The sequence below is a fragment of the Balaenoptera physalus genome (assembly GCF_965194825.1).
Source record: "Balaenoptera physalus genome assembly, chromosome: 6".
NCBI classification, from domain to species: Eukaryota; Metazoa; Chordata; class Mammalia; order Artiodactyla; family Balaenopteridae; genus Balaenoptera; species Balaenoptera physalus.
The window spans coordinates 44,565,187-44,578,110 of record NC_138885.1 but is presented as its reverse complement, the minus strand read 5'-3'; the positions used below and the strand labels follow the sequence as shown (position 1 = coordinate 44,578,110).

Sequence of the window (12,924 nt, the reverse complement as noted above, 5' to 3'; positions counted from 1 at the left end):
GAAAATGAGACATTGTTACCAACCTTACAGAAATAAAAAGGAATATAAGAAAATACTATGAACAATTAAATGCCAAAAAATTAGATAACCTAGATGAAATGAACAAATTCTTATAAATACACAATTTACCAAAACTGATCCAAGAAGAAATTAAATAGACCATAACAAGTAAAGAGATTGAACCAGTAGTAGAACCCGCTCCCCCCCCCCACTTCTAGCACTATACAGAGTCATTGGTGATTTGAAACATTTGAAGAAGAATTAATACCAATCTTTCCAAAATTCTTCCAAAAGACAGAAGAGAGAACACATTCTATAAAGCCAGTATTAACCTGTTAACAAAGCTAGACAAAGACACCTCAGGAAAATTATAGACCAATATTCCTTATGAATATAGACACGAAAATTCCCAATATTGGTTAACCAAATCTAATAGCATATTAAAAGGATTATATACCATGACCAAGTGAATTTGTTCCAGGAATGCAAGGAGATTCAACGTGAGAAAATCAATCAACATAATACAGGTTAATAGAACTACAAAAACAAACAAACAAACAAAACAACACACACATGGTCATCCCAATTGACACATAAAAAAGCATCTGACAAAATCCAACACCCTTTCATGATAAACAACAACAACAACAACAAAAAAACCTCAGAAAACTAAGAGTAAAAGGAACTCCCACAATATGATAAAGTCTATTTATGAAAAACCCACAGTTAACACCATACTTAATAGTGAAAGAATGAAAGCTTTTGCTTAAAGATCAGGAACAAGGCTTGGGTACCCACTTTCACCACTGCTATTCAGTATTGTACTAGAAGTTCCAGCCAGAGTAATTAGGTAAGGAAAAGAAATAAAAGCCATCTCAACTGGAAAGGGAGAAGTAAAACTTTATCTAGTCACAGATGACATGATCCTATACATAGAAAATCTCAAAGATTCCACAAAAATAACTACTAGAGGTAATAAACAAATTCAGCAAAGTTACAGGATCCAAAATCAACATGCAAAATCAGTTGTATACCAATCATTTCTGTATACCAGAAATGAACACTCTGTTAAAAAATTAAGAAAATCTCACTTAAAACAGTATCCAAAAGAAGAAAAGAATAAAATAAATTTAACCAAGGAAGTGAAGGACTTGTATGCTGAAAACTATAAAACATTGCTGAAAGAAATTAAGATCTAAATTAATGGAAAGACAACCCATGTTCATGGATTGGAAAACTTAATATTGTTAAGACTGCAATACTACCCAAAGAAATATACAAGTTCAACGAAGTCCCTATAAAAAGTACATCAGTGTGGGGCTTCCCTCTTGACGCAGTGGTTGAGACTCTGCCTGCCAATGCAGGGGACACGGGTTCGAGCCCTGGTCTGGGAAGATCCCACATGCCACGGAGCAACTAAGCCCGTGAGCCACAATTACTGAGCCTGCGCGTCTGGAGCCTGTGCTCCGCAACGGGAGAGGCCGCGACAGTGAGAGGCCCGCGCACCGCGATGAAGAGTGGCCCCCGCTCACTGCAACTGGAGAAAGCCCACGCACAGAAACGAAGACCCAACACAGCCAAAAATAAATAAATAAATAAATTTATTAAAAAAAAAAAAAAAAAAGTCCATCAGTGTTCTTGCAGATTTCTAAAAGTCAATCCTCAAATTCTCATGGAATTGTAAGAGCCCCGAATAATGAAAACAATCTTAAAAAAGATCAAAATTGGACAACTTACACTTCCTGATTTCAAAACTTACTGTAAAGCAATGGTGGTAGTGGTATAAGGGTATATATACGTGTGTGTGTGTGTGTGTGTGTGTGTGTGTGTGTGTGTGTGTGTGTATCAATGGAATAGAATTAAGAATCCAGAAATTAACCCATACACCTACAGCTAGACACCTGTATTTTCTACAAGTGTCAAGACCACTTAACAGGGAAAGCAGAGTCTCTTCAAGAAATGCAGCTGGGACCATTGGGTATCATATGCAAAATAATAATGTTGGTCCCCTAACTCACACCATTTATAAAAATTAACTCAAAATATATCAATGATCTAAATATAAGAGCTCACAATCATTAAAAAGAAACATAGGAGTAAATCTTTATGACCTTCGATTTGGCAATGAATTCTTAGATAATGTACCAGAAGCACAAGTAACAAAGGAAAAAATAGATAAACTGGAATTCATCAAAATTAAAGACTTTTGTGCATCCAAAGACATTATCAAGAAAGTGAAAAGATCAGATACAAAATGGAAGAAATTCTTTGCAAATCATATGAGTTACAAGGGTGTTATATCCAGAATATATAAAGAGGTCTTACAATTCAACATAAAAAGGGAAACAACTCAACTTAAAAATGAGTAAAGGACTTGAATATACATTTCTCCAGAAAAGATAAACAAATAGCCAGCAAGCACATGAAAAGATGCTCAATTTCATTAGTCACTGGGGAAATGCAACTCAAAACAATGAGATACCACTTCACAAACACTATGATGGTTATATACATACATATACATATACGTATACATATACATATTTTAAAAGGAAAATAATAAGTGTTAGCAAGGATGTGGAGAAATTGGAACACTTGTACATTGCTGGAGGGAATGTAAAATGGTTTAGCCACTGTGGAAAACAGTTTGTGGCTTCCTCAAAAAGTTAAACATAGAATTACCACATGACCTAGCAATTCCATTTTTAGTTATATACTCAAAAGCATTGAAAATAGGTACTTAAGCAAATAAACATATACACTTGTTCATAGTAGCATTATTCACAATAGCCTAAAGGTGGGAAAAACCCAAAACGAACACATCAACAGATGAGTGGATAAATAAATTGTGGTATACACTTACGCAATATCATGCAGCCATAAAAAGCACTGGTATATACTACAATGTATATATGCCTTAAAAACATTATGCTAAGTGAAAGAACCCAGACACAAATGTCACATATGGTTCCAATTACATAAAATATCTAGAAAAGGTATATCCATAGAGACAGAAAACAGATTGATGGTTGCCTGGGGCTGGAGGGAGAGGGAACTGTAAGTAAATGCTTAATGGCTATACGGTCTCCTTTTGGGGTGTTGAAATGTCTGGAACTAGATGTGGTAGTGGCACAATACTGAATTGTGTACTAAATACCACTGAACTGTTCACTGTTAAATGGTTAATTTTACGTTGTGAATGTCATCTCAGGAAAAACAAAAACAAAAACAAAAAACGTATATCTGTAAAATTCAAACAAAGGAAGAAGGGGTCCATGACTTACTATCAGGTGAGGTAGAATTTAGACATCTAAAATACTAATTTCAAGCCATGTAGTTTTTAAGGGTCTCTTAACTTATGCAATTTGTATAACAAACCATCTAAATGTTCAGTAGTAACATGGCCATCTGACACTTTTAAATAGAACTTATAACTAAGAGCTGAAAACCACTTAAACAAGCATTTGTTGGATCAAGGTTATGAATGTTCAGAAAGCACACAGGATTGGCAGCCTTCTGGGGTTAGTCCCAGATTGGGCACCATGTAGTTCTGGGTAAGCTTCTTCAGCTGGCTGGGTCTTCGTTTCTTCATATGTAAAATGAGAGGGTCAGACAAGATCATCAGTAGGCCTCCTTTTTAGTTACAAAAAGTCTGTGCAATCTATTTCCCAAGACAGAATGCAAAAAGGCAAAGCCTTTGAGAAAAGGGCTATACTTCATTCATAAACACTGAGACAAATCTCACCTGCCAGTGATGGAGGCTGGAGAGAATAGCACTTTCTAAAGCAGCCAGGACAGGATGGATTACAGATGAAAAATCAACCCCAATTCAAGCCACACCTGGAAGAGAATTGGTGTCAAATATCAACAGCTGGGTACAAATGTTATTTGCATTTTTTGGCAAACATCTGATGTGGGTTTGGTGTGAGCAAGAATTCTCTCTCCAAAATATAATAGCTTAAGTGGAAAGCTTTGATAACTCAATGCATTCCTGGTAAGTGTGTTGAAATCTGATGTTTTGACAAAAATACACCTGGAAAGCATAAGTGCCTAAGGAAACAGTGATTAGTCACAAACCCCAGATACGAGACTCAGAGTGATCATTGACGAAGAAATATTTCTAGCTCACAAACACAGTGACAAAACCAACAGCTACCCAATCTGCTCCCTGATTTTCTTATACTTGAGCACAACTGCTAATTTTGTATAAATATAAGCAGAAAAATAGCTTTTGGAAATCTTAAAACAAAGCCTATTTTCTGCCACTACCCACCCACAACCATCTGCCAGGCTTTGGATTAAAGATGACAGCAACCTCCTAAGGAAGCTCCATGGGGAAAACCAGTTTCTGAAGCTATAGGTCAATCATTTTAAGTGTAACTAAACTATTTTAGATTTCAAATCTGTTTGTTTAATAAGTCCAAGAGAAATAAAACTAAGTTTAGTGGTCACCACATTTTGGTTTAAAATAACAATAAAAAGAGTAAAAAACAAAAAAGAAATATTTTGACTCTGAAGCTCTATTTGTTACTCATTCACTTATTTATTCAACAAATATTTCAGCAACTACCATGTGCCAGGCTCCGTGCTGAGTGCAGGAAATACAATGGAGAACTAGTCCCTGCCATCACGAGGCTCATGAGGCAGATGAAAGGACTAGTAAGCGGACAAATAATTTAAAATATTTCCTTCATATCACTCACAGATAAAGGGACAGAGAATAACAGAGGAGGACGGCCACAGAGCACCTCTCTGAAGAGGGGACACCTGAGGCCTAAAAGATGAGAAGGAGCTAGTGAATAGGCAGAGAGGAGTATTCTAGGTAGAAGGAATGCCCATGTGCAAAGGCACTGAGGCAGGAAATCATTCATTAAAGTCTGGACCGGATCCATCAGTGGGCTCAAGTGTGGTGAGGCGATAAAGTAATATGGATGAGTTTGGAGAGGAAGGCAGTGCAAGACATGAAAGATCTTACAGTCATGGTAGGATTTTGGATTTTAAATGCAATGGGAAGCAGTGGGAGGGTTTTTAGGAGACAACTGAGAAAATCTGATTTCCAAAGGATAGCATTTGCTACCACGTGAGTTGAATGGAAATGGGCAAGAACAGAAGTGGGGAGAAGCGCTGCTGCAGTGCAGAGAAAAACAGATGAACTCAATACATATTTTGGAGCTCAGGTCAAAAGACTTGTCGAGGGGACTGTTCCAGGGGTTGGATTGAGGAAAGGGAGGAATCAAGGTGAGTCTTAGATGTCACATCTGAGATGGCGAAGACTGGGGCAAGCAGTGGTGGGATGGAGAGGTGATGGTAACACATCTGGGAGCATGCAGGTGAAAGATTGCACATGGTAAGTGTGGGCATGTCTGTGAGACTTCCAAGTGTTGGCGTCAACAAAGCATTGGATATAGAAGAATGGAATTCAGCACAGAGTTCTGGGATAAAGATAAAATTTTGAAGTCACCAGATAAAGATAGTATTCAAATTCACGGCAGGGAAGAGTACATACAGAGAGAAAAAAAGCAAAGTCCCAAATGCTGTGTAAATGTTAGGCAAGCAAAATTCGCCTAAGACAGCTTCTTAAGGACAGTAACTTTGTCCCTGTAATCAAATACCACAGTCGTATACAATTGGAAAGCATGTACTGACAGCCATGGTCTAAACAACCGGAAAGCGTCTAGCAGTGGCGGTGAATGAGCATTTGAAAAGTGGTGATTGGACCATCGCGGCAGGGGTGGGGAGGGACGACAGTTCTCTCTCTGGGCACGCTGATGTTTGCGGGGTGATCTGGGAACTTAGAGTGCTTGAGATGGTAAGGTGTGAGGTACACTTATGAACTGCTGTAGAGAATTTAAGCAGCCATAATTTTCATCCGTGATAAACTGCAAGACAGAATTATTTTTTAAAGCATACAGTCTCAAAACTTTAAAGGAAGCATTTGTTATAAGCTTCATAATCAGCCCTATTGCTAGTGGCTGTGAAGCTTGCTTAGTGAGAGGCATTCTCTGTGTGCCCTTGGAACTAATGGGACTGGGCAAATAATTTAACCCTCCTTACTTCACAGCTAAGGAAGCAAATCCTGAGCTTTTCCATAAACTTACGTATCCATGGTCACAACTAATAAACAGAAAGATTAGACTAGTCATTCCCAACCTTAGCTGCAATCAACAAACACCGTCTGGGGGAGCTTACCAAAAACCAGTCAACCAGCAAATCACACAAGCAAAGAACTAAAACAAAAGATAATACACCAACTCACTTTTGGAGATCCTGATTCAGTCAGCCTGGGGTGAGACCCACACATCTGTACTTTAAAAGCTCTCCTGGGTGCTTCTGATGGCTAGAAGTACTGGACAGCACTTGGGCTCAGGCTTTCTGATCCACGTCCTCGTTAATTTTCACCTCCTCACTGCTAAATCCTCATCACCTGTACTTCCTTACCTACCCAAACCACTCATCCCTACCCCCCCTGCACTCTACCTCTGCACGGTTCTTCTGAAGGAAATTAGAACCCCCTGGATCCAGATCTTCCTCCCCGATTGCTACCAGTCTCTTCCTCTGCCTCTTCCTCTCCCCACTTTCCCCTGGCCTCACAGATGCTCAGAGTTTTGCTCTTCATACTTTTCCTCTTTCCATTCTACTCTTTCTCTAGCTGGTCTCAACCACTCCAGCTCCCGCAAGCCTTTTGTGTTGATGCTGGCCAGCAGGCTTAGCTCCAGCCTGCACCTGACCCACTGCCCAACATCCAGGCCTGTGGGATTTATGACTTACTTACAAAATAGCAAAATGTTTGCATTAGAGAGTACCTTAAATCGTTTCCCTATATAAATATGTAGCTCCATTGAGGTTAATCCAAGGTATACTGAGATGGGGAGACTGGGGTGAGTGGGATGGAGTTAATTCACTTACACAGACGTGGCAGACACACCCTACCGTGGCCCTGTAACTCCTGTCCCCTAGTACCTACATCTTTGTGTAATTCCCACCCCTTGAGTGTGGGCAAGGCCTGTGACTTGCTTCTAAGGTATAGAATATGGCAAAGGTGATTTTACAGATGTGACTAAGGTCTTCAATCAGCTGACTGAGCTAATCAAAGCGTACCAAGCTGCATGGGCCTGATTATAGATGAGCCTTTCACAAAGGCCTAGGTCTTCGCTGAAGCAAGAGACATCACGCAGCAGAAACTCTCTCTTCCATTGCTAGCTTTAAAGAAGCCAATTTTTAGGAACTCTACAGCCGCAAGGAAGTGAATTCTGTCTACAACCTGAGGGATCTTAGAAGTAGATCCTCCCCTATTTGAGCCTCCAGAGAACACAAGAACAGCTGCCACTTTGATTTCAGCTTTGTGCTGGACTCCTAGCCCACACTGTAATGTATGTGTTGTTTGTAATAGTTTATTACTCAGCAGTAGATAACTAATATAGACGTCTCATGTTAAAAGCTGAAATCCTGCATCTTGGCTATTCCTAATTTGGGTTTACCTGGCCACTGACCAAGATCTACTTGTGAGCGAGAAGAGCACATAAGAGACAGCCATTAGTAAGACAGGAGCTGTGTGTGCCCATGACCCCCAGTGGCCGTGGGATTGAGCAGAGGAAGTACACAGTGTTCTTCTATAGGCTAATGGTTAAAGGTCTTCAACAATGGCAAATGGAAAATGTCATTGCTCTGGAATGTGCTATTCATCAAATCAACAGTTTGTATACGGCAGGTGAAATAATTTTTTTTGATTGGAGTAGATTTCTTTTGTTCTATCAGTGGAAGATAACTGCAGTAATCCTAGGCTTTCCTGAGGATAACAGATGTTCACTCTGAGGGTCAATGTTCAGAGATATTTTATCATCTTCTTGACCTGCAATGTTACTCTAGTCAGCCAGCCAGGGAAGTAGGGGTTTTGTTCAAATATGCATTACAAGAGAGGTTGCATGAGAATAACAAGACATCTTTAAGTATACACAGAACTCTTAATCTTGATACAAGACCCCATTTCGAGACAGCCCATGCTTAAAATCCTGTGCCAAATAAATTACTGCTAAAGAAATATGTGGCTCAGTGTTACCTTCCTCTTCCCTGTTAAAATGGTAAGCTTTGCAGTAGGTCACAACTAAAAAGCTTAAGCCCGTGTGTTTGAAATAAGAAATAGTCCCCCTTCAGACAAATACGAAAAGAAAAAGATGTGGTAGGAAGGCACATAGGGTCTGATTTGGCATTGATCCTTTTGAATGGTGCTGGTAAGTCAATGGATGCTGACAATGGCATGGAAGGTGATTTTCCTGGAAAGCAAGGGAGCCACCTGGGGAGGTAAGCGGGGTAGGGGGAGATTTGATTCCTGTGGCATCAGAGATGGCAGAGATGTCAAAGGTTATCTAATTCTACCCATCTGTTCTATGATACAAGTTGGGAAATATGAAGATGATAAAATCACCAGCCAATTAAATGGCAGAGAAGGGATTAAAGCCCAGCTCAACAAATTCTCTGATATTCTACTGCACTGTGATGTCTTGTTTTCCGCACTGATGCCTCCTCCAAAAAATAAATAATTCTTGTGCCCTTCTGAGACTTGTAGTCACTGAAGTTGGTTAGAATTATTAGTTCTGCACAAGGTAAGTTGCATTACATGATACAATTGTCAATACTTTACAGTCATCGATGACAGTAATGACTTTTAAAAAAGCAGCTCTAGACTAACCATATGCTCAGCCTTAGCTCCCACATCATTTACTTCCTTGGTGAGAGACCAATGACACACGGGCCACATGTACATCTGCACCAAGCTTGGCAGGGTGGCCTCCTTTCTAGAGTTTTAGGAAATTGCTCATCTTACAGATGGGGAAACCAAGGTCCAGAAAGGGCTAAACTCAGCCACGTCCTGGCCCAGACCCAGCTTCCAAAGCTTTGCGCTGGTTGAGAGCTTTAGCACTTACCGGCTAGGTCTGGCAGACAGAGGAGGATAAACTGACAGGGCTGGGTTTGATTGATGGATGGCTAGAAGCCACAGGTGGATCTAATGCACTCAGTCTGGGAAGCAAAAAACAAACATTAATTGCCTGATGGTGTAAGAGTGGAGGAGGTTGTTTTCTAGATGAAATTTAAAACTGTGCTACACAGATGCTGTCAATAAGCGGACTGAGAAGTACAATAAGTGCTCCTTTGAAGGGTACTTCTTTCACATTAAAGATGGGAGGCAGTGGTTAAAAGTGTGGTGACTACCCGAATTTAATTCCTGGCTCAGTAACTTATCAGCTGTGTGACATAAGGCCAGTTACCTAACTTCTCTAAACTTCATTTTCCTGACCTGTAAAATGGGAAAAATAATAGTCCTTTACACAATTGTTAGGACTAAATGAAAAACGTCACCGAGAGAGAACTCGACATGCTCCACGATGCTTGCTGTTATCATGCTGTGGTTAAACGAAAAACAACTCTTGTGTTATAGAACATAATATTCAGAATTACTTGAGATACCCTTAACCTTTTGAAATGTAATAGTCTGTCAAGTTAGTTAAGGGACAACAAAACCTTTCAGTCGAAGGTGTATATACGGGTCAATAAAATTTGTTTGAAATACAGCATTATACTCAAATACAGCAGTACACACTATGGAGCAATTTTTGAAATGTTACTACTTCTTACTACTCTCCCCCCAAAAAACAACCCTGGCAATAAAAAACAAACAAAAAACCCCACTAAGCACAGTTGCAAATACCCTATTCAACATTTTTTTAAAAGATAGAATGTGTGTGTGTACTGTATATATTTTTTAAATGTGCCCTCCAGATATTTTAATTTTTCCCTTGGTCTTCTGCAAAAGGAAGATATGTAACACATCTTCAAATATACTTAGAGCTGTATCTTAATATTAATCATAATGATGATCTTGAATTACCAGGAGAAAAAAAGGGTACTCTCTTTAGAAAGGCAGAAAAATACAATTTGTAACTATTTTTACCTGTACTCAATTACAAGATATCCAAGCACATGAAAGTTACCCCCTTGTTTAAAACAAACAAACCTACTATCCACCCCATCAAAAAACACACTCCAAGGACTCTAGAAGCTTACTGAACTACAAGTACCAATATTAGTTTCATCAGAAAAACCAAGAAATGGTGGTATTGTCCAGTGGAGGACCTGGGCAAAAATAAACTATTCTTCAATTTAATAATGTAAAAACAAATATGTCACTTAAGTCCTTGAAAAGCACTGGAAAAATGTGTGTGCAAGTAACTGAAATCTGTGAAACAGTTACAACACCAAAATAAGGGAGGCTTAATTTTTTCTATTTTACTTAAAAAACAAAAACAAAAAAACAAACTGGTGATCAGTTTTTGATAAATTCTGGATTTGCCACATCTCCAGAAACTGTACAAATACAGTTCTTTGTTTTACTTATATTATTTATAACATGTGTATCACAAGGCAAATTTGCTTCATGCTTTACTTCAGTAAAATGGAAATAAAAACCTTTCTCCGAAATCGGCACTAAAGTTGTTTTGAGTTCTTAATAGCAAGGAGATACATCCAACTAAAAGCAGAATGAACACAGTCATACTACACATCAAATCAAAATTATTTTCTTTATATCATCAGCAATGAGTAACTCCAGAGGTAGTATGGAAGAAACGAGCATGGATCCTATCAGGTCACAACCAATGAAGAAATTAAATTTATTTTTTCCTATGGTTTTGACCATAAATTGCTTTACATATTCAGGACCTGAATAAAAACCACTCTCAGCAGAAACCCTGGTCCATTAAATCAACTGACATATCAATTTACAACTTTCAGGACTGCAGATATAAAAAATGTAAAGTATAAAATTATGAAGTTTGAAATGGTTTTAATCATATTCATTAAAAATATTTACATTTCCCAGTACTTACTTGACAAAACCCCTTGCAATATAATTCTACTCTAAACTTTTATTTATAAAATGAGGCTCATTTATGAGATTTCAATGAATGTTATACTGCAAATTACTTACATTCTGTAAAATATTTTAAGAACTTTTCATATCAAAGGTAGTTTATATTGGATTATCTGAAACCCAATAGTGCCCACAGATGAGCTTCTTATAATTCTTTTCATTAATGCTTGGAAAGCACTGTGAAAATGAAAAGTGCTGTTAAGTGCTATCATCTCCCTTAAATTTTCACTTATACTGTGTGCACATTGTGAAATAAACACATATGCAGCATGTCCATGTTTTGATATGTATTTTTATTTCCCTGCAGTTTTCACTTATCAAGAACAAGTAACAGGGAAAGTTGTCTGAACTAGTGCATAAACAAACATTCTGAAACACCACTACACGTATCTAATATACAAGAACCGTATAAAAAAAGTCACTAAAACACTACACTGTGAAGGTGTCCAACGCTTACAGTCAGACGTTTTCCAACCCGTTACTTGCCTTGTAGCCACAGGAAAACTCTCCAAAACTGAAAAGACAAAATCTTGCCACGACCCCCCCCTCCCAGCACCCGGGATGGCTCGATATCTAGACCTCCAATGGTTACTGCAATCACACAATGCAGTACATACCTGGCAAAATATCCTTTATGTGGTGTGGTACAGGTAAAGCCAGTTAAAATATGCAGTCTTCAGATAAAATGTAATCCTTGAAAAATGTTCATACCTGCACAGTTTAAATGTGCTAGATGCATAATTTTTCCTAGTCCTTTTTTCTGTGTCATCATTTTTTATAAACTGGTATTATAAATAGAAATATACATTCAAAATATATGGAAAAGTGAGTTACTACATTAAATTTGCATGTATCGATCCATCCCTTTCCCCTGCACAGTAATAGAAAATACTATTTTGCCTTGAACTTCATATTTGACAGTGAAATGCCACTAAAGTATTTACCAAAAAGTCCATCTAGTCAAATTGTGAAACAAAATGAACCAAGTGAAAACTTTACAGTTCCTTTAGAAAAAAATTACAAGAATTTCATTTCCTAGCTATGAATCTTTTTAACTTTTTAGACACAAAGTTGGATTTATTTTTTACAAGATACAAAATGTAAACATGGCAAAATAAATAGTTAAAACAAGTGATGCAGGATCCCATTTCATGCTCATGATCCCATTAAAGAATTATTTTTTAAAATCCATTCAGTTGCAAATTCAAGTGCAAAAGCATGATGATGAATATCTACTATTCAAGTAACAGAAATAATATTGATGATACAAATAAACTATATTACAAGGTAGTGATTTTCCCAATTTTACAAAATATACATCATATATCGATTTAACATCCGATATAGTCTTGTCCATTTAGGTCCATTGTTACGCTCTGTGATCCACAGAGTGTCGCCTTTTGCATTCAGCTGGAATATGAATGACTGCACACCATCAGCACAGGTCAAAGCCACATGTTTTAGGTTATGTCACTTCCATAGCTACTGTTGTCTCTGCTATTCCATTTAAACCCAATCTTTCTGGTTCATGGTTCTCTCTATAATAAGGCAAAGAGTAAAATAAATATTAATACTCTCTAGAATATGATGTGTATCACTTAGTATTTATAGATACATTTTTATGTAATTACAACGAAACATATACTGCAGAAGAACATCTCCCATTTTTACAATTTCTATACAGGAATGAGGAAAAGTTTTCTTCAGCTAAAAAATCCTAGTAATTCCTAAGAACTTGATTATAACTATTTACTTAGGAAAGACAGTAATTTAACACAATATTTCAGTAGAAGCCAATGATAAATTACTTATGAAATATATAACATCTGACAATCCAAGTGTTTTTACAATAGATGGAGCATATGATGCTCAAAAAGAATAATCATTTGGAGCACAATATTACTTAAATTATTTTCCACTATAGTTTAATTTTACAGGTTTAAGGTCATGTAGTTATTAATCCATGCAAATCAATATTTTTGATTCTCACGCATTAGTGT

The 12,924-nt window shown here is 37.7% G+C and overlaps 1 protein-coding gene and 1 long non-coding RNA gene across 3 annotated transcripts in view; one reads left to right on the top strand and one right to left on the bottom strand.

Annotated features, from left to right (window-relative positions):
- LOC309662475 overlaps positions 1 to 12,924 on the top strand; it is a 653,064-nt gene that overhangs the window by 83,934 nt on the left and 556,206 nt on the right. The gene's annotated exons all lie outside the window — the stretch shown is intronic.
- The window catches only part of EPC2 (enhancer of polycomb homolog 2), a 105,186-nt gene continuing 103,460 nt past the window's right edge, over positions 11,199 to 12,924 (bottom strand). For both annotated transcript variants that reach the window (XM_082464983.1, XM_082464982.1), the window contains one exon: positions 11,199 to 12,462. In XM_082464983.1, coding sequence (XP_082321109.1) covers positions 12,390 to 12,462 — 73 coding nt within the window. In that variant the 3' untranslated portion in view covers positions 11,199 to 12,389. The remainder of the gene's footprint in view (positions 12,463 to 12,924) is intronic.